The following is a 22495-nucleotide window of genomic DNA, read 5'->3' on the forward strand; positions in this document are numbered from 1 at the left end:
TGTGGCATGTCAGCCAGATTACAAACCGTCTTGGGGCAGAGCGTGGGTCTTAATTACCTTTAATGATACTCACGACACCTCAGTGCCACCTAGGTGCCTTGCACATATGCCATCTGGAGGCAAAACGAGTTAAATAAGCACATGAAACAAGACTGTTGTTGGATGAATGCCCACAGCTGGTAGTGCATAGAAATGTGGGTGAGAGGCTGGGGTGGCATCAGTGACAGCTCAGCCCAGCCACGTGCCATGGTCCTGATGGCCACCATGGCACCCAGGCTCCATCTTCTTCCTCCTCCATACCTCAGTCTGGCCTAGAATCCCTTCCTTCTCTGTTCACATCACCCCAGAACACCAGCTTAGTGCTGTGTGAGCTTGTGTTGTCGAATAGTGTGTTGCTTGGGCAGAGGAGTGCCCTCCAATCCAATGAGCGATTTGGTACTCTTTGCAGTGAGTGTGTGCATGCGTGTGTGTGTGTGTGTGTGTGTGTGTGACGCGCATCACCCTACTGGGTGTGTGTGTATCATGCTTATTGCTCTGCTGGGTATGTGCGTAATGCCCTTCTGTGTAAAGCCCCTTGGTTTCAGTGGTGACGTGTGTGTGTGTGTGTGTGTGTGTGTGTGTGTGTGTGTCACGCTCATTGCTCTGCTGGGTGTGTGCATAACGCCTGTCTATGTGAAGCCCCTTGGTTTCAGCGGAGACATGTGTCTGTGTGTGACGCGCCTCGTGCCTGGCAGTTGCTCTCCTCCCCCAACTTTCCCAGTTACATAAGCAGCTGAGGGGTCGTTCAGTCCTGGACTCTGGGCTCCCTCTGCTGGTCACTACTGGAAGCCACAGCTCCAGAGGGACCTATGGAGGAATTTTCCTTAGGCCTCAACTGCTCTGTGCACTCTAGCCAAGTCCTCAAGCCCTATCTACTGGTAGCTTCTTCCCAGACACAAGCCACAGAGTAAGGAATGCTCCTTCAGCTCCAGAAAGATCCCCCCTAATGCTTGTATTGAGGGTTTGACCGTTACATGTTTGCCAGATGTCATGCCCACATAATGACTACCTTCCCAAGGTTAGGCGCCCATGGCAGTCTTATTTACTCGGGCATAGCCAATACCCAGCACAAGGCCTGGCCCAATCAGTGTTGGCTGCATGACTGAGATTGCAGGCTAGAGATACTGCGGAGGAGAGACAGTAGAGAATAGGAAGATTTGGGAACAGGCAGACCTTGGCTTGAGTCACATCTTGTGTGATGTGTGGCCTTGGGCAAGATACTTAAGCCACTTGAAGCTCAGATTTGTCTTATGTCAAATGACATCATCTCGTAAAACAGACTGTAAAGGCTAGAAGTAATGTCCAGGCAAGCGCCTTAACCTCTAGGCCATCTCTCCAGCCCACTAGAAATAATATCCAAAGGGGACAGACTATGTAACCATCCCGTAAGTGGCTGCTCTTTATGGAGATGGTGACCATTAACTCTCAAACCTCAGGAAGGTTAGAGTAAATCCTCTCAACGTCTAACTCAAGGGAGTGTGCTCTTCCTCCCAAAGCCACCCCCTGTGACTTTCAGTTCTCATTTGGGCCAACATGGCCTGAGGATAATCTATAACCAGGCTGGGATAGGTCAGGGTGGGAAGCGGCAGGCTTCCTCCACCCTGTTCCTGGAGCCCAGGGCTGCATCCCTGACAGAGTCCCAAACATTCTCAGTGTTTCCCTGTCTTCTCTGTGGTTAGTGAACATGGCGTCTACTGGCAACTCTGCGAATATCTCCTCAGAGAATGGGACTTGAGAGTGGATCTGGTCTGGCCTTCACCACTCCCCTCTCTGGACATCACTTTTCTCCATGCGAGAGGGTAAGTGGAAGGGGGGAGGGGTGGACAAAGTAGGTGGGGAAGGTGGAGGTGAAAGGGCTAGGGGTGCTCTAGGCAACTTCCAAAAGATGGCCACTTTGACAGCCTTAGCTTTGCAGGCCTGGCCTCACCCTTCCTTCTGGCCTCCCCACCTACCTTCTTCAATGCAGAGGGAAAGGCAGAGATGCCTAGAAACTTCCCTCTTCCACGTTCCCATCTCCAGGTCAGCCCCAACCTTCACAGCAGAGAGCTGTGCTCATCTCTTTTCACTGGGCCACAGACCTCTTTACCCATCCCCTAGTTATATCTAAACTAAAGCTTAACTTCATAGAAAACAGTGTAAGAACTCAAAACTAAAACAGCCCTCATCTGTCACTTCCCATTTCGTGTTGGTTTCGCGGTGTGCTAGACGCCCTGTGAAGGAGACCTCACTCAGTTAATCATGAAAATAACCTTTTTTAAAATTTTAAAATTAATTTTAATTTCATTTTTTGAGGTAGGGTTTCACTGTAGCTCAGGTTGCTGGGACTAAAGGCGTGCGCCACCATGCCTGGCTAATTTTATTTTTTGTTTATTTTTATTTATTTATTTATTTATTTGACCGCAACAGAGAGAGAGAGAGAGAGAGAGAGAGAGACAGAGAGATCGAGAGAAAGAGAGAGAGAGAGAGAGAATGGGCACGCCAGGGCCTCCAGGCCCTGCAAACGAACTCCAGATGCGAGCGCCCCCTTGTGCATCTGGCTAACGTGGGTCCTGGGGAATCGAGCCTCGAACCGGGGTCCTTAGGCAAGCGCTTAACCGCTAAGCCATCTCTCCAGCCCTAATTTTAGTTCTTTACAGTAACCCTTAAGTGAGTGTCGACAATCTCAGTTTGTGGAGGAAACAAGTGAGGTTGGAGGGGGTTGAGCCACTGATCAAGATCACCCAGCCAGGAAGTGACCGCGCCTGGACAGCTTACACTTTTCTAACTCGTTTTCTTTTTGCCTTTGCCCTCTGATTGGGGTGTAAACAGATCTCCGGTGACTTTCCAGGGGGGGTAGCCCTGAGAACCCCTGGAGTCCAAACCCTGCACATCCAGGAAGTCCTGGGCCCTCCCCCCCCAACCCCACCTCCACTTAAGTCAGCAGGGCTTGCGGTGAGGACCGAGCGGCGCCCCGGATCACCCAACTGGATTCTGAGTGCGTGGCCACGGCCATCGGGTCGTCGCCGGGGCCGGCACCCCGCTCTCGGGGAAGGACCGGCAGGTGCCGGGCGGGGTTAGCTCGCCGCCAGGCTGGGCGGAGGTTAGAGGAGCCGGGGTGTCGCCAGTTCACGGAGCCCCGAGGCCAGAGGCGGAGCCACCGCCAGGGTCGGGGGCTGGGGCCGAGGAGGAGGGGGGGGGGGCCCGGGCGGAGTCCGCGGAGGGCGGGGCGGGGCGGGGCGGGGCCCGGGCCCGGGGCGCGGCGCGAATGGTCCCCGAGCCGCGGAGGGCGGGAGCGAGAGCCGCGCGGGGAGGGGAGGAGGGCGGGGAGTTGGCGGTTCCCGCTCGGCCGGGTTCTGCGCACCCACGCCCGCCTCGCCGCTCCGCTTCCTGACCCCCCTCCAGCCGGGCATGCGCCCCCCGCGCCCCTGGACCCCCAGAGCCCGCGCCGCCCCCCGGAGCCTCCCCCGAGCCCGCTGCGCAGGATGGGCGCCCTCCGCCCCACGCCGCCGCCGCCGCTGCCGCTGCTGCTGCTGCTAATGCTGGGTAAGCCGGGTCCCCGCCCTGGCCCCCGCCCCGCCGGGCAGGTGCCCGCCAACCCGAGCCCGGCCCGCCCGCCCTCGGCCGTCTCGGAGCTCCTCGAGCCCCTCACCCCGACACTTCTTCCATCAGGTGGCTCGAGTCTGCCCCTTCGTCATGGGACGGGCGGGGGCGCTGCATTTCTAGGCCCCGAGCTGGGACCCAGAGAGCCCCCGCCGAGGTGTCGTCCGAGGCATCCTCCGGCCTCCAGAGGGCAGGCCCCGGGTCCTGGGATCGCTGCGCCCCCCCCCCCAATAAAAACCACCGTCTCCTTTCGGGCCCCCCCCACCCCCCAGCTCCAGGCCTGGCCTTGGGTGTCTGCCCTGCGTAGGCAGTGCCTGCCGGTCTTCGTAATTGCCCCAGAGTTGGCTGGAAGCCCAGAGGCTGGGTCTACCCACGGTCTTTGAAGTAACTCTCCCCTAATTGTTCCCCGCACACCTCACCATCTGAGGCTCCCTCCGTCACCTCTGTCAACACCCTGGACCCTTTCTTGCACTCCCAACTGGTTGTCACACGCTCTCCGCTAGGATCAGCTTCCCTGCCACGGGAGAAACCTGGCTCCATGGAAACTGATCCTGGCATCTCCAAGCACCCAGTGTCCTCCCCGGTGGGTGTTCTGGGCCAGCCTCGCATGCATGTGAGGTGGCACTGGAGTTGTTTGTGGACTGGAGGGCTCCGTATCGGAGGTAGTCTAGGGAGGAGTAATGACATGGAGCAGATGTCTTGACACACCATTGAAATCACAGGGGTTTTTTTTGGGGGGGGGATTTAGAGCTAACATAGTCAAGGCTGAGGCCCTTGCACCCCAGCTGCGTTCTCTGTTTCTGGACCAGCACTCCGCTGTGCCACGCAGTCTCGCCCCAGTGCAGGTCTTTGAGCTTCTTGGGCCAGGATGAACGCTCCCCTTGGGACCCCGGGCAAGAGGCAGAGGGAGGTATGAAGACGGGAGCCAGCCTTGGGTCCTGGTTGCCTCTTGCTTGCTCCGTTCCCCCAGTGGATATTGTGGAGCAGAGAAGAGCCCAGGGGAGGTGGAGAGTGGTGGGAGGCGCACAGAGGTGGAAGAGGAGCCTGCTGGGATCTGAGCTCGCTGTGTTTTGCACTAACACTCATTTTTGCAGATGAGAAAAATGAAGTCATCTGCTTCAGAGACCATATATTTGTTGGGGCTAAGATTTGAACTCAAAGCTGACTCTAAAGCAGGTCTTTGCTCCTTCAGCACACAGATGAGGGACCTTGCCTGAGGGTAGAATCATGTGGTGAGGGATGTCTTTAAAAAAATTTTATTTTAGCAGGTGGTGCAGGCCTTTAATCCAGCGCTCAGGAGGCAGAGGTAGGAGGATCGCCGTGAGTTCGAGGCCACCCTGAGACTACATAGTGAATTCCAGGTCAGCCTGGGCTACCGTGAGAGCCTACCTTGAAAAACAAAAAAACAAAAAAATTTTTTTTGTTTGTATTTTTGAGGTAGTGTCTCACTCTAGCCCAGGCTGACCTGGAATTCTCTATGTAGTCTCAGGGTGGCCTCGAACTCACAGCGATCCTCCTACCTCTGCCTGGGATTAAAGGCCTGTGCCACCACACCAGACTTAAAATTTTATTTATTTACTTATTTGAGAGAGAGAGAAAGAAGAAGAAGATGAAGAGAGACAGAGAGAGATAATGGGCATGCTAGGGCCTCTAGCCACTACAAAGGAACTCCAGATACATGCTCCACTTTATGCATCTGGCTTTACCTGGGTACTGGGGAATTGAACCTGGGTCCTTAGGCTTTGTAGGTAAGTGCTTTCTTTCTTTCTCCCCTTTTTGGTTTTTCAAGGTAGGGTCTTGCTGTAGCCCAGGCTGACCTGGAATTCACTATGTAGTCTGAGCGTGGCCTTGAATTCATGATGATCTTACTACCTCTGCCTCCCAAGTGCTGGGATTAAAGGCTTGCACCACCATGCCTGGCTCTTTTTATACATACATACATATATATCTAAATTATTTTCAAGGTGATAGAGCCAGAGAAAGAATGAGATAAATGGGCATACCAGGGCCTCTTGCTACTGCAAACAAACTCCAGACATATTTGCGTATTTGCAACATTGTGCATCTGGCTCTGTGTATTGGGGATTTGAACCTGGTCCATTTGGCTTTGCAAGCAAGCACCTTTAAATGTGGAACCATCTCTCTAGCTCTAGAGACAGATTTCTTGTTTTGGTCTTTTGAGGTATGGTTTCACTTCAGCCTAGGTTCACCTGGAATTCACTGTGTAGTCTCAGGATGGCCTTGAATTCACAGCAATCCTTCTACCGCAGCCTCCCTAGTGCTGGGATTAAAGGCATGCGCCACCACACCTGGCTCTGGGGACAGGTTTCTTAAGGCTATGGGAGTGACTTTCCCATGGGGATGTCCAAGTCCCAGCAGCTGTGGAGCCAGGAAGAAAGGAGGCCACCTTCTGAGCAGTCTGAAACAGTTCTTGGGCCCAGGTTCCTATTTTTATTAAATATTATTTATTTGAGAGAGAGCGAGATACATAGATAGATAAATGGACATGCCAGGGCCCCCTGGCCACTGTAAATAAACCCCAGACACATGCACCTCCTTGTGCATCTGGCTTTACGTGAGTACTGGGGATTGAACCTGGGTCCTTTGGCTTTGCAAGCCAGCACCTTAACGGCTAAGCCATCTCTCTAGCTCCAGGGTCCTATTTAATGCCAGGAAAGGCTGGCGTGATCTGAAGTGAAAAGGAAGAGAAGCTTTGGGATAGAAGACTGACATAGTTTCTTGGTTTAAGACTATTTTATGAGAAACAGTGAGGGGGCAGGGAAAAGAAGGTGAATGGGGAAAAGAAGGGAGAGAAAGGGGTTGCATGCACTAGGGAGAGAGAGGGGAGGGAGTGGGAGGGAAAGGGGAGACAGAGAAAAAGGGTGGAGGTAAACCTACCTGGAGCAGGAAAGCCGAAAGAGAGCAAGTGCAGGCCAGGGAGAGAGGAGAGAAACTGCCCTGTGAGAGAGGGACTGGGGGGGATGGTCTTCTCTCTTCGCCCTCAGTTACTACCAGGAGGTGGTCCAGAGCCCCAAGCCTGGCATGGCCTGGGGGTGCGGAGAAGAGAGGATGGGTAGAGAGCTCTGGGATTTAAACAGTGTATAAAAAGATAGATAAATAAAAAGAAGAAAAGATGAGCTGTGGAATGGCTCAGTAGTTACAGGTCTTTGCTTGCAAAGCCTGCTGGCTCCAGTTTGATTCCCTAGTACCCCTGTAGAGCCAGATAGAGAAAGTGGTGCTTGTGTCTAGAGTTCGTTCTCTTGCTACTGCAGGAGACTCTGGCACTCCCCATACTCACTCTCTCAAATATTTTTTTCTTTTTTAAAAAGGAAAGAATTTCATAGCAAAAGGGGATGTGGGAGGCCTCATGGGGTGATAGGGAGGTGTGATCATTTTTTTTTTTTTTTTTTGGAGGTAGGGTCTCACTGTAGCCCAGGCTGAAGGTTGACCTAGAACTCGCTCACTGTGTAGTCTCAGGGTGGCCTTGAACTCATGGCGCTCCTTCTACCTCTGCCTCCGGAGTGCTGGGATTAAAGACGTGTGCCATCACACCCAGTTTGCATTCCTTTTTTAAATAGAAACTTTTATTATTATTATTTATTGATTTGAGAGGGAAAGAAAGAGGCAGAGGAGAGGAGAAGAGAATGGGCGCACCAGGGCCTCCAGCCACTGCACATAAACTCCAGATGCATGCATCCCCTTGTGCATCTGGCTTACGTGGGTCCTGGAGAGATGAACCAGAATCCTTTGGCTTTGCAGGCAAATGCCTTAACCACCAAGCCGTCTCTCCAGCTTCCCACATATGCATTCTTGTTTTAGGGAGATGTAACCCATGTTGAGTCCACGTGGCATGCTGGACTGTGGTCTGGATGAATCAGATTAACAGCCAGTTTAGAGACAGGACTATGGAAATAAGAGTCAACAGTAATTAGAGGGGTGACAACAGGTATTAACCAAGAGACCCAGGATGAGTTTTGGAACAATTTGGAATTGGAGCTGCTGAAATGCATTGTATAGATTAAGTGTATAGGTTAAGTTCAGGATGAAGGTGGCATCATCAGACATGTGTCCATATTCCTGATGTTGGAAAGCAGAAAAGTCTCAGTAAATGTGAGGGAGCTCTGGCATACAAGAAAACGAGTTTTACCTCAGGAAGTGAGTATGCATTGGTCTAGCTTAATAGGAAAATGTCTAGCAGAGCTGCCATCCACAGCAAAGGGTCCCAGAGATGTCAAGTCATATACAGGAAAAGATGATAAGCTGGCCATTTAAAAGGCTAATACTAGCTCATATTAGCCAGGTGTGGTGGCGCATGCCTTTAATCCCAGCCCCTGGGGGAGGCTGAGTGACGTAGGAGGGTCACTGTGAGTTTTGAGGCCAGCCTGCAACTATCTAGTGACTTCCAGGTCAGCCTGGGCTAGAGGGAGACCCTAGCTTGAAAAACAAAACAAAACGCAAAAAGGCTAATACAGCCCCAAATAATTTTAGCTCTGGATCTGTAACATTTAACTCTCCACAGTTACTGGAGTGAGTTGTTGAAGTTTTAGTAACAAAAGGGTTGCTTCCAGGATCCTCAGCGCTTGGCCTTGTGGACTGGCTCGTGCACCCCGCACTGCGCATGGCAACTGCCGGTGACCTGAGGTGCTAGGAGGCTTACTCCTGGATCAGCCACGTGAGGCTGACCAGGAAGCTCTTCGGGACAGAAATAATCAACAGAGCCATTAGGAAAGATATGCCGGGATCACTTTAATCTGGGTCTTATCTATTTTTCATCATCATCATCATCATTATTATTATTATTATTTTTTTTTTGAGGTAGGGTTTCACTCTAGTGCAGACTGACCTGGAATTCACTATGTAGCCTCAAGGTGGCATCGAATTTATGGTGATCCTCCTACCTCTGCCTCCCAAGTGCTGGGATTAAAGGTGTGCGCCACCATGCCTGGCGGTCTTATCTATTTCTATGTATGACATTGGCATGTGACACCCAATAGGTGTATTATATTTAACATTGAAAATAGTAACCAATTTAGGTGGTTGATAAGGGAAGGAGGATTGTCTAGAGAATGGAAGAAGGCATTCTTAATTTGGGTAAGAAGAGTTAATTGAAATCTTTGCACATATGGAGGTAAGGTGGAAGTATAAGAAACTAAAATGGACTGGAGAGATGGCTCTGTGCTTAAAGGCACTTACATGCAAAGCCTGATGGCCAAGGTTCAATTCCCCCATAGTCACAAAGTGGTGCATACTTCTGGAGTTTGTTTGCAATGGCAAGAGTCCCCCGCACATTCATTTTTTCTGCTTGCAAATAAATGATATAATAAAATATTTAAAAAAGAAACTAATATTATTTTCATTGGTAGTTTAATTAGAATTGAGATTAGCCTCATTTTTTTTTTTTTTTTTTTGTGAGGTAGGGTTTCACTGTAGGGTTTCAGGCTGACCTGGAATTCACTATGTAGTTTCAGATTGGCCTTGAACAAGTGGTGATCTTCCTACCTCTACCTCCCGAGTGCTGGGATTAAAGGCATGCACCATCACGCCCAGCTCATTTTAATTTTTTTTTTTTGTTTTGGTTTTTCAAGGTAGGGTTTCACTCTAGCCCAGGCTGGCCTGGAATTCACTATGAAGTCTCAGGGTGGCCTTGAATTTACGACGATCCTCCTGCCTCTACCTCCCGAGTGCTGGGATTAAAGGCATGCGCCACCACGCCCGGCATCATTTTTAATTTTTAAAAAATATTTACTTAATTATTTTGGAGAGAGAGGCAGATAGAGAGAGAGAATGGGCATGTCAAGGCCTCCAGCCACTGCAAATGAACTCCAGACACATGCGCCACACAGGTACTGGGGAATCAAACCTGGGTCCTTAGGCTTTGCAGGCAAGAGCCTTAATCGCTAAACCATCTCTCTAGCCCTAGCCCCATTTTTAAAAATCAAACAACATTTGAAATATCTTAGACAATTTAAACGTACTTAAACATAGGGCTGGAGAGGTAACTCAGTGGTTACTGAAGGCACTTGCTTGCAAAGTCTGATTGCTGGGATTCAAGTCCCCAGTCCCAGGTGAAGCCAGATGCACAGAATGGGCATGCAGTGGCAAGAGGCTCTAGCACACCCATTCACTCTCTCTCCATCTCTCTTTTTTAAATATTTTATTTATATTTATTTATTTGAGAGAGAGGGAGAGATATACAGAAATGGGCATGTAGAGAGAGAGAATGGACACACCAGGGCCACCAGGCACTGCAAACGAACTCCAGATACCTGTGCCCCCTTGTGCTTCTGGCTTATGTGGGTCCTGGGGAGTTGAACCTGGGTCCTTTGGCTTTGCAGGCAAGTGCCTTAACTGTTAATCCATCTTTCCAGCCCTTTCTCTTTATCTCTACTTGAAAATAAATAAAAGAAATAATTTAAACATGAAAGATTTTTTTTGGTTTTCGAGGCAGGGTCTCACTCTAGCCCAGGCTGACCTGAAATTCACTGTGTAGTCTCCGGGTGGCCTTGAACTCATGGCGATCCTCTACCTCTGCCTCCTGAGTGCTGGGATTAAAGGTGTGCACTACCACGCCCGGCAACATGAAAGAATTTAAGAACTTTACTAATTTGGAAGTTTTTCAGTTATCACGGTTAAAAGTTCTTTATAATAGTCTTTAAAATAGATGGCTCATAGTGTTTTACTTGTACAGAGTTCAGAAGAATAAGGTATTAGAGCAACTAATGAAAATGTGCCAGCCTAAAATAGCTAAAAGGTTTGGTTAAGTCTAACAGTTTATCTGTGTCATTTTTTATTTCACCACTATCTAGAAGATTAAAGATCACAGAACAAACATTTGTCTATTAGAATAAGTCCTTCCCCCGCCTCACATCAAATACAGGTTTTGCCCAAGGGGAAAACATATAAATCCAGCATTTTGAGAGGACCCAACCATAGGCTTAACTGTGTTCTTTAGTAAAAAGAGCTTTGTTTTAAAGTCATTCTTGTAAACATTAGTAGGAGCAGAACACCATTTAAGAAGACCTCATTGTTATAAATGGAGAATTCAGTATTAAAACAAATAAAGGCTTTATCCAATGGGAAAACATATCAACTTAGCATTTGTATAAAACCTAATCATAGCAGGGCATGGTGGCGGGGGCCTTTAATCCCATCATAGGTTTTAAGTATTTCATTTAGTAAAAGCTAAGATATAAAAATTCCTGTTTGTAAGCCATTCTGTAAACATTAGGAAGAACAGAACTATATTTAAGAAAACCTTATTGTAAACAGAGCTGGCCACTAGTTTTATTTTAAAGTATTGGAATTCTGACCTTAGGAATTTAATAACCCTTAATAATAACCAATTTAGTTATATGTCATCTTTCTTTCAGTTCAACTCTCGTAATTGTTTATCACATATTTTCCCCTTCTAGTTTTGGTTCATCTCTATTTCTCTTTGGAGCAATATATATATTACATATATACATACATTTATTTATTTATTTTTTATTTTTATTTTTCGAGATAGGGTCTCACTACCTGGAATTTACTATGTAGTCTCAGAGTGGCCTTGAACTCATGGTGATCCTCCTACCCCTGCATTCTGAGTGCTGGGATGAAAGGTGTGCGCCACCATGCCTGGCTCCCTAGAGCAATATATATTTTTTTAATAAAGTCCTTTCTCATCTAAAATCGTGTCCTTTTCTTTACCAAAAATATGCTTTTTTTCTTCTCTCTCTCTCCTTCCCTTCCTTCCTCTTTTTTTTTTTTTTTTTTTGGTTTTTCGAGGTAGGGTCTCACTCTAGCCCAGGCTGACCTGGAATTCACTATGGAGTCTCAGGGTGGCCTTGAACTCATGGTGATCCTCCTACCTTTTCCTCCCTAGTGCTGGGATTAAAGGCATGTGCCACCAAACCTGGCTGCTTTTTATTTATAACTATTGTTATAGTTGTCATTACAAACTTTAGAAAACATTTTGTTTCGAGGTAGGGTCTCACTCTCGCTAGGCTGAACTGGAATTCACAGTGATCCTCCTACCTCTGCCTCCTGAGTGCTGGGATCAAAGGCATGCGCCACCACACCCAGCTAGAAAACACATTAAGATGAAAACTCAGGAGGTTGTATTTCAAACACAGAAAGCATACATATTGTATCTTAAGCATTTAACATGTATAGCAGCTACAAGTAAAACATTTTAACAGTCTTGTGTTTTATTAATAAATCCAAATTAGTTTATTAAAGATTTAAATTATTGTAATAAGCATTTGGAAATCATCTAAAGTCGTGACCTTTTAATTAAATATGTAAAGCGGTTTAAAAGCAGGTTTGGGGGCTGGAGAGATGACTGTGGTTAAGCTGCAAAAACACTATATGAAGAGAACCTTCACGCTTGACAGTGGTTGGCAAGTTTTAGACATATGACAACGAATGTGTAATGTTAGGAGGAAGAGAGATGTCTGTCTTTTTAAAACATATTTTTATCTATTGGAAATAAAAAGAGAGCGAGATGGGTGTGCCAGGACCGCTTACCATTGCAAACAATCCCCACTTTGTGCATCAGGCTTTATGTGGGTGCTGGGAAATTGAACCCTGAGCTGTCAGGCATTGTAAGCAAGCACCTTTAACTGCTGAGCAACCTCTCCAGTTTGTTTGTGTATGTTTTTGTATGGTGGGGTCTCCCTGTAGTCCCAGGCTGGCCTTGAACTCAGAGCTATAATCCTACCTTTCTCTCCCAAGTGCTATGATTAAAGACATGCACCACTGTGCCAGGCCTTTTTTTTTTTTTTTTTTTTTTTAAATTTATTTGAGAGAGAGAGAGAAAGAGGCAGATGAGAGAATGGGCACACCAGAGCCTCCAGCGGCTTTGAGTAAACTCCAGATGCATGTGCTACCTTGTGCATCTGGTGTACGTGGCTTCCTGGGGAATCGAACTTGAGTCTTTCGGCTTTGCAGACAAGTGCCTTAACTGCTAAAACATCTCTCCAGCCCCCCCCCCTTTTAAAATTTTTAGTTACACTATAAACTGAGAGGGACTTTAATTATTTTGATAATATAATTAACATTATTTGTTTATTTCGTGAGTGAGGGGAGACCATGGCCTCTTGCCCCTGCGAATAAATGTCAGATGCTTCTGACACTTTTTGTGCCTGGCTCTATGTGAGTAGCTTGGGAGTTAACTTCGGGCTAGCAGGCTTTGCAAGCAAGCATCTTTTTCTAAAAATTTTATTTATTTATTATTTATTTGAGAGTGTGAGTATGAGAAAGAGGGGGGGAGAGAGAGAGAGAGGAGACGGAGGGAGAATGGGCACAGCAGGGCCTCCAGTTGCTGCAAACAAACTCCAGATGCATGCACCACTTGTGCTTCTGGCTTTATGTAGGTACTGGGGAATTGAACTCGGTTTGTTAGGCTTTGTAGGCAAGCACCTTCACCACTAAGCCATCTCTCCAGCCCTAATTTTATGTTTTTAGTTTATATGCATACTCATTTATGTACATATAAATTATATCAGACTCACTAATAGCAGCAACATAGACAGTATATATACCCTTAGTTATAAACATTCAATGACTTTAAATTTATCATTTGTCAGTTTTAAAGCCAAACTGCCACCTTAATTGTTTCTTCCTTAGCAATAGGCAATCTTTACTCTATAATCTGTTTTTAAAAATCTTTTTCTGGGCGTGGTGGCGCATGCCTTTAATCCCAGCACTCGGGAGGCAGAGGTAGGAGAATTGCTGTGAGTTCAAGGCCACTCTGAGACTACAGAGTTAATTCCAGGTCAGCCTGGACCAGAGTGAGACCCTACCTCAAAAAACCAAAAAAAAAAAAAAAATCTTTTAAAATTTATTTTATTTTTTATTTTTGTAATGATGCTGGGGATCAAACCCAGGGTTTATGCATGCTAGGCAAGTGTGCTACCACTGAGCTATATCCTCAGCCCTTAAAATGTGCATTTTCATAGGTATTTATCTTTTTATTTTTTCATTTATTTATTTATTTATGAGTGACAGAGAAAGAGGCAGATAGAGAACGGGCACGCCAGGGTCTCCAGACGCATGTGCTACCTTGTGCATCTGGCTAACGTGGGTCCTGGTTGGAATCGAGCCTTGAACTGGGGTCATTAGGCTTCATAGGCAAGCGCTTAACCGCTAAACCATCTCTCCAGCCCAAAAACTTATGTTTTAAAGACAAGGCAACTACTTGCAGTTTTTCCCCCCTGTAAGACTTCGTGCCTGTGGGGAAGGTGCGCACCATGAAGTAACTTCACTGGATGCCATAAAGAACTATCCAGGTAGCTGTTGCCACCATGAGTTACAAATGTGGACTCACCCCGGGGTCACCCCGGGACAGAACAGAGTCCTCATCCTACCATGTGGCCGTTGTCACAGGTCAAGTACGGCGTGCCCCTTAGGGAAGTGGGGACAGCTTAGGATGAGGAAGGAGGCCTGAGTCTCCTTGGAAGTCTTGAAGGCAGAGCTCTAGAGGCGCAGAAGAGGGAACCCGAGGGAGAATGGCCTGAAGACCTGTCTTGGATGCCAGTTTTAAAATATATTTTTATATTTATATTTGAGAGAGAAAGAGGTGGGGAGAGAGGCAGATAGAGACAATGGGTGTGCCAGGGCCTTCAGCCACTACAGACGAACTCCAGAAGCATGCGCCGCCTGTGCATCGGCTTACATGGGTCCTGGGGAATCGAGCCTTGGTCCTTTAGCTTTGCAGGCTAGCACCTTAACTTCTGAGCCATCCCTCCAGCCCAGAAGCCAGTTTTGGAACTGCTCTTCGAGCAGAAGCAGGTTAAGTGAACCTGGCTGTGAGTGCACCCTGACTGGAGTTGTCCAGGGATCCTAGCTCCAGGGGGGCAAGCGCCGGGTGAGGATGATGAGAAAGGAGGGTGAGGGAGGGCACGTGGTAAGGCCAGGCAATGAATTAGGCAGAAAGAAATAAAAGGGCATGGCATCCTAGTATCTCTTCAGGGCCACACAGAAACCATGAAGTAGAGAACAAAAGTCTCTCCACCTCTCCTGCGTTTGGAGCAATGGGGTTCTGGACCCCACTGGAGGGAGTCACCTGATTTTCGGCCACAGGTTCTCAAAGGCCCTGCTCACCAGAAAATGCAGCTGGGATGGAATGCAGGAAAAGCCATGGTGAAGTCAGGAGGAAACAAAGGGCGGAGGAATATGGGGTTTGGGGTCGGCAGTAAGAGGACTGGGGCGGACGGTTTCTTGGGTCTAGGGTCTGAACACCAAGAAAGACTGATGTGACCTGAAGCGTAGAGAGAGAGAAGCTTTGGAACAGCGAACTGAGACAGTTCTTGCTTTTAAAACTTTATTTACTGGGAGAGAGAGGAGGGAAGAAGAGAGACAGAGAAAGAGAGAGAGGGGAAAGATAGGGAAGGAAAGGGAACACAGCTGGAAAGCTAGGTGAGTGGGGATCGGGGAGGGTTTTGTGGAGTAGAGTAGAGAGAAACTGTCGTGTGTGGAAGGGGCCTTTGGGCTGGAGCTGGTGGCCTTCCCTCCTCTTAACTCAAAGGTACCTCAATTCCCAGGAGGCAGTCCCAGATTCCCAGGGCAAACTTGGCCAGCTGTTGGGGAGGGGGGGGGGCTGGGTAGAGAGCTCTGGGAAAGTATAGGTTTGGCTATCTTCACCCTCACCTTGATTATGAAATGCCCCTGGAGCTGGGCCATCCTGAGTCACACACTCCCTGTCAGAACTGCAAGCTCTTAGTTCTCTAAGGTGGAAACTGAGACCCAGGAGAGGAAGAGAATGGCTCTAGGCCAAAAAGTCAGGCTAGGCTGGGGCTAAGGCCAGCTTCCGGACTCTAACCTCTTGCTTCAACAAACAGCCCATGGGTTCTCCTCGTGACTCAGCCAGAGGAAGGGAGGGAGTGAGAGCTGGAGGGTAGGGTCTCACTCGGACTTGTAGGGATTTTTTAAAAATATGATTTATTTATTTATTAGAGAAAGAGAAAAGGAGCGGGGGCGGGGGGAGAGAATGGGCAGGCCAGGGCCTCTAACCACTGCAAACAAACTCCAGATGCATGTGCCCCCTTGTACATCTGGCTTGTGTGGGTCCAGGAAAATCGAACCGGGATCCTTTGGCTTTGCAGGCAAAACACCTTAACTGCTTAGCCATCTCTCCAGCTCTTGTAGGGATTTTTCTACAAAGCCAGCACCAAGGCTTTGGTCTTCCCCTGGGAAGCCTGGAAGTGACACAGCTTGGCGAAGCCAGTCCCTTGGGCCTCCTCTGTTTTCGTCTCTCTTCAGAGATGTGTGGAGGCCTCTCAGAGATGATATCATCCTAGCCATAAACACAGATTCAGATTTCTCATCTGTAAGACGACGGGGGAGAGGACGGACCCAGCACTCCTTGTGTTTTGGAGTTCTGTGATCGTCCAGCAGAAGCGGGAGGTCGGAGGGAAGGAAGAAGCTGAGCTCTCCCAGTTTCAGGCCTGCGGGGATAGGGGTGTGGTAGTGGTTGGGTGAAGGGGGAGACCCGGAAGGGGCAGCTGGGGTGCTTAGTGCCTCCTCACTGAAAGAGAGTCATACGTAAATGAGGCACACCATATGCAAATGAAGGCTTTTGTTTGGGAGTTGGGGGAGCATTGTGCATCAGCTGGGCCAGAAGGTTGGCAGGCTCTGGGGGAGGGGATCTTCTGCCTCAGGCCTGGGCAAGAGACTGGTTCTTGCCCCAGGAGCTGCAGCTGCCCCGTGGGATGGGAGAAGCAATGAGCTCATGGCATGGCTGGAGAGGAGAAGGCATTGTGTGATGAGAACTGACTGGGCCCCGTACCCTGACCAGCACGGGCCGCCGGCTCCATTGTCTGGCTCAGGTGACCCAGCTAAGCAGTCCTTCTGCTTAGACGTGAGACGTGCCAGCTCCCTGCTGGCAGAAGAGGTCTCTGAATCCCTCCTTCCCCGGAGCGAGCCCCAGGAGAGGCAGTCAGGAGCCAGTGCTCGTCTTCCTGCGCCAGGGCCGCTGCTTCTGACTGGCCGGAAATGGACCGTTTCTTAGGCCAACCTGGACCCAGGCTGCCTCTTTGAGGTCCAGGTGTCTTGTGCCCCAGCCATCCTTCCCTGTTCTCACCTGTCTGATGTTCCAGTTGTGCTCCAACCTTCCCTGGGCTTCCCTTCATTTCACAGGCAGTGGCCAAGACTACTCCCGGAGGGGCTGGGAAGATGGCTCAGCGGTTAAAAGAGCTTGCTTGCAAAGCCTGCTGGCCTGGGTTCCATTCCTTAGTAACCATGTAAAGCCAGATGTGGTGCATGTATCTGGGATTTGTTGCAGCGGCAAGAGACCCTGGCACATCTATTTTCTTTCTCTCTGTCAACACACACACACACATATGTAGTTTGTTTGTTTGTTTTTCTCATTTTTTTAAAATTTATTTATTTGTAAACAGAGAAAGAAAGAGAGAGAGAGTATATGGGTGCACTGGGGCCTCTAGCCACTGCAAATCAACTCCAGATGCATGCTCCACTTTACATGGGTACTGCCGAATCAAACCCAGTACTTAGGCTTTGCATGCAAGCACCTTAAAGTTTAGGCCATCTCTCCAGCCCCTGTTTTTATTTTTTTATTTATTTTTATTTATTTTTTTAATTTTTATTAACATTTTCCATGATTATAAAATATATCCCATGGTAATTCCCTCCCTCCCCACCCCCACACTTTACCATTTGAAATTCCATTCTCCATCTTATTACCTCCCCATTACAATCAATGTAATTACATATATACAATATCAACCTATTAAGTATCCTCCCTCCTTCCTTTCTCTATGTTTGTTTGTTTTTGAAGTAGGGTCTCACTCTAGCCCAGGCTGACCTGGAATTCACTATGTAGTTTCAGGGTGGCCTCAAACTCACTGTGATCCTCCTACCTCTGCCTCTGGAGTACTGGGATTAAAGGCATGCACCACCACTCCTGGCTTCTCTCAATATATTTTTAAAACTTTATTATTTATTTGAGAGAGAGAAAGAGGTGGGGGGGGGGTTGGAGAATGGACGTGTCAGGGCCTCCAGCCACTGCAAACGAGCTCCTGATACATGTGCCCCCTTGTGTATCTTGCTTACATGGGTCCTGGAGAGTCGAACCGGGATCCTTTGGCTTTGCAGGCAAATGCCTTAGCTGCCAAGCCATCTCTCTAGCCCTTCTCTCAATTTTTTTTTTTTTTTTTTTTTTTTTTTTTTAAAGAATACTGCTGGAGGTTCTGGGTGTGGAATGGAGGTCTCGGGCATCTCTGACTTCTGCCTTTCCTTATAGGAGTCACTTCCTATGCCCGGGAGGTGTTCGTTCCCCAGGGACCTCTGTACCGTGTGGTTGGCACAGCTGTTTCCATCTCCTGCAACGTGAGTGGCTATGAAGGCCCTGCCCAGCAGAACTTCGAGTGGTCCATGTACAGGCCCGAGGCCCCGGACACCGCGCTGGGCATCATCAGTACCAAGGACAGCCGGTACTCGTACGCCGTGTTTGCGGCCCGAGTGGCGTCTGGCGAGGTGCAGGTTCAGCGTCTGCAGGGAGACGCCGTGATGCTCAAGATCGCCCGGCTGCAGACCCAGGATGCTGGCGTCTATGAGTGCTACACTCCGTCCACCGATACCCGGTACCTGGGCAGCTACAGTGCCAAGGTGGAGCTGAGAGGTACCGGAACCTGGGCTAGGTCGGGGTCACACCCATTCCCAAAGGATAAAAGTCAGGGCCTGGGGGTACCTGTCTACTCGTGAGGTTTTGCATTTGGGGAATTTGAGGCCCAAAGTCTTGCCTCTGTCATCCAGCAAGTCATTGCTGGGGTGAATAGATGCTTCCTGCAGTGCTCAGGACTCCTGTGGAGGGGAGAGAGGCAGAGGTGGGGTAAGAAGGGAGACTGTGCGGGTGACATTCTTGTCTTAAGTTTCTTTGTCTCTATTGTTTATTTATCTTGGTTTTTTGAGGCAGTGTCTCGTTCTAGCCCAGGCTGACCTGGAATTCACTCTGTAGTCTCAGGGTGGCCTCAGACTGATGGTGATCCTCCTACCTCTGCCTCCCAAGTGCTGGGATTAAAGGCATGCGCCACCAGGCTAGGAGCTATTTGAATTTACAGTAGTCTTCCTGTCTCCACCTACCAAGTGCCACCATGCCTGTTGTTTTTTGGTATGCACATGTGTGTAATAATTGTGACGTGATGTGTGTAGAGTACATGTACACCCATGCAGAGGCCAGAGGAGAATCAGGTGTCCTTCTCTGTAGCTCTCCCTCATCGTCTGCCTGAGACAGAATCTCTCGCTGAACCTGGAGCTGCCAATCTCCATTGGCTGACCAGCAAGTCCCAGTGATTCTCCAGTCACTGTCACCCCCAGGACTGGAGTTTCAGACATGCATGGCCTTGCCCAGAATTTTTATGTGGGTGCCAGGGATTTAGCCCAGATAGGCTTTCTCCCTCTCAGACCCATGTGTTTGTCTGGCAAGTGCTTTTTCCCACTGATCTCTTTTTCCAACACTGTATTTTTTAACATATTTTAAAAAATATTTTTATTTATTTATTTGAGACAGAGAGAGATAGAGACAATGGTGCACCAGGACCTCCAGCCACTGCAAATGACCTCCAGACACGTGTACCACCTTATGCATCTAGCTTACGGGGGTCCTGGGGAATCGAATCTGAGTGCCTTAACCACTAAGCCATCCTTCCAGTCCTTTTTATGTATTTTAAAAATATTTTACTTTTATTTATTTATTTGAAAGAGAGAAAGAGGCAGATAGAGAATGGACACACCATGGTCTCTAGCTGCTGCAAATGAACTCCAGAAGCATATTCCACCTTGTGCATCTGGCTCTATGTGGGTACTGGGGAATTGAACCTTGGTCCTTTGGTTTTGCCAGCAAGTGCCTTAACCACTAAGCCATCTCTCTAGCCCCCTGTTTTTAAATTTTATTTTTTGGAGACAAGGTCCCAGGAAGTTGATAAGTTGCCCTGGTTGGCCTTAAATCTATTCTACAGTCCAGTCAGGCCTTGCACTTTCACTCTTCCTGCCTCAGCCTCCAGAGTAGATGGGATTGCAGCCTTCACCACCGGGCCTGGCTTCTTCATCTTTTGCAAAGACAGAGCTTCCTTCCTGAGGATTCTTAAGGGCCCACCTTCAAATGTCAAAGTGAGAGGCAATCAGCTGGTCTGTGAAATTCAACAAGTATTTATTGAGCACCTTGGTGTGCCCAGCACTGTGCTTGGTACCACTGAGTTACAGAAGACATGAACCAGCACGCAGTTCTTGCCCTGTGGCGCTCGCAGTCTATGTGGGGACACGGGTCGCACACAGGAGGCAGTGGTGAGGGCTCCCGTCTTCCGGCCCTCCCTTACTCCAGCTGTTCTCTCTAGTGCTTCCAGATTTGCTGCAGGTATCTGCTGCCCCTCCGGGACCCCGAGGCCGCCAGGCTGCAACTTCTCCCTCACGCCTGACAGTGCATGAGGGGCAGGAGCTGGCACTGGGCTGCCTGGCACAGACCAGCACACAGAAGCACACGCACCTGGCGGTGTCCTTTGGGCGAGCCGTGCCCGAGGCGCCGGTGGGGCGAGCCACTCTCCAGGAAGTGGTGGGCCTGCGGACCGACCTGTCCGTGGAAGCTGGAGCTCCCTATGCCGAGCGGCTGGCTGCCGGCGAGCTGCGGCTGGGCAAGGAGGGGACGGATCGCTACCGCATGGTGGTCGGGGGTGTCCAGGCCGGGGACTCAGGAACCTACCACTGCACTGCTGCTGAATGGATTCAGGATCCTGATGGCAGCTGGGCCCAGATCGCAGAGAAAAGGGCCGTCCTAGCCCACGTGGATGTGCAGACACTGTGTGAGTTACAGACATCCCACTGTGTGTGTGTGTGTGTGGGGGGGAAATCTCAGAGGGAACTGGGGACACTAGATGGATATCACCTGACTGCAGAGCTCACCTAACAAATGGAGCGGTCTGTTGTCCTCCTTCCCTCTCCACCTGTGCCCGTGACTGCTTTACTCTTCCTAGAAATTGGATGTGGAGATAGAAGGGCCATGGAGGGCAGGTGAGATTAAGGCCCCAGGGTGGGGGAGATGGTCACCACCGGTGAGAGGCCAACAGGAGGCTTCAAATTTCTGCAGTCAAGGAATAACAGGTGAGGAGTCACCTCTGTGACACCAACTGTCCCTTGTTGTGTTTCAGCCAGCCAGCTGGCAGTGACCGTGGGGCCTGGTGAACAGCGGATTGGCCCTGGGGAACCCTTGGAACTTATGTGCAATGTGTCAGGGGCACTGCCTCCAGCGGGCCGTCATGCTGCGTACTCCGTGGGCTGGGAGATGGCACCTGCAGGGGCTCCTGGGCCTGGCCGTCTGGTGGCTCAGCTGGACACAGAGGGTGTGGGCAGCCTGGGCCCTGGCTATGAGGGCCGGCACATTGCCATGGAGAAGGTAGCATCTAGAACCTACCGTCTGCGGCTAGAGGCTTCCAGGCCTGGCGATGCCGGCACCTACCGATGCCTTGCCAAAGCCTACGTACGAGGGTCTGGGACCCGGCTTCGTGAAGCAGCCAGTGCCCGCTCCCGCCCTCTGCCTGTGCACGTGAGGGAGGAAGGTGAGGTTGGGCCCTTGACGGGGCACATGGCTTCTAGAACTCTTTTTCCTAATCCCTTTACAAACCCTGACCTCTCGCCCTCTCGCTCCACATCTGTTGCTCTGCAGGTGTGGTACTGGAGGCCGTGGCGTGGCTAGCTGGGGGCGCTGTGTACCGGGGTGAGACCGCTTCTCTGTTGTGCAACATCTCTGTGCGAGGCGGCCCCCCAGGGCTGAGGCTGGCTGCCAGCTGGTGGGTGGAGCGACCAGAGGAGGGGGAGCTGAGCTCCGACTCTGCCCAGCTAGTGGGTGGAGTGGGCCAGGATGGTGTGGCAGAGCTGGGGGTCCGGCCTGGAGGAAAACCCATCAGTGTGGAGCTGGTGGCACCCCGAAGTCATCGATTGAGGCTGCACAGCCTGGGGCCCGAGGATGAAGGCGTGTATCACTGCGCCCCCAGTGCCTGGGTGCAGCATGCGGATTACAGCTGGTACCAGGCCGGCAGTGCCCGCTCAGGGCCCGTCACAGTCTACCCCTACATGCATGGTGAGTGACTCCCACTCTTCCGTCCCCACGCATCTTGTTAGCTCCTTTTCGTCTTCCCGTCCTCCCACCGCTACCCTTTCTGGATTCCTTCGCACAAGGAGCCCCGCGCTGACCCGTGTGCTGAGAGGGAAGGGGGTGGGTGGCAGGCGAGGAGGACTCTGAACTGTGGAGGGGAGTACTACTGGCCAGTGCGATAGCGGGGAGACCGCCGCACTCCCTAAGCAGAGCCCTCCTCCCTCCCTCAGCTCTGGACACCCTGCTGGTGCCCCTGCTGGTGGGTACTGGAGTAGCTCTCGTCACTGGCGCCAGTGTCCTTGCCACCATCACCTGCTGCTTCATGAAACGGATGCGGAAAATGCGGAAACGGTGATCCCTGGTTCCCCAGGTGAGGGACAAGTACCCCACAGCCCCGTCTTTCTCAGGAGCTGCTAGCCGCTGGCTCGGTCCTGTAGCAAGACGAAGGCCCACGGGATCTCATTCCTCAACCCACCGCGCACGTTTCGTTTCTTTCCAGTTCTTGCAGGTGTCAACTGTCTTCCAGCCAGCGCCACGCCCTGCTCTGGTTGTCTGGAATCCCTCTCCCTGTGCCCAGCCTTTAATTTATGTGACCTCCCCTACCCAGAGCGGGAGATGTGGCCCCCTGCCCCAGGCCTTCCCCTCAAGTTCCTCCCTCTGGCCTTCTGTTCATACTTATTCTGTAGGAAGGCTATTCCTGTCCTCAAACTAGTTTTCTAAAATGTGAATAAACTGGTTTTATAAAATTCAGGCCTGGTTGTGTCTTCCCCTGCCACGAGGCTGTAAAATGGCTGG

The 22495-nt window shown here is 50.0% G+C and overlaps 1 protein-coding gene across 1 annotated transcript; it reads left to right on the forward strand.

Annotated features, from left to right (window-relative positions):
• Positions 1-3458: 3458 nt before the first annotated feature.
• Positions 3459-22446, forward strand: Igsf8 (immunoglobulin superfamily member 8). Its single transcript, XM_045137754.1, has 7 exons — positions 3459-3561; positions 17861-18238; positions 19950-20411; positions 20757-21164; positions 21272-21685; positions 21931-22070; positions 22200-22446. The coding sequence occupies exons 1-6, from the start codon at positions 3501-3503 to the stop codon at positions 22053-22055; spliced, it is 1848 nt and encodes a 615-aa protein (XP_044993689.1). The 5' UTR covers positions 3459-3500; the 3' UTR covers positions 22056-22070; positions 22200-22446.
• The last annotated feature ends 49 nt before the right edge of the window (positions 22447-22495 follow it).

The sequence above is a fragment of the Jaculus jaculus genome, chromosome 1, assembly GCF_020740685.1.
Source record: "Jaculus jaculus isolate mJacJac1 chromosome 1, mJacJac1.mat.Y.cur, whole genome shotgun sequence".
Lineage (NCBI taxonomy): Eukaryota > Metazoa > Chordata > Mammalia > Rodentia > Dipodidae > Jaculus > Jaculus jaculus.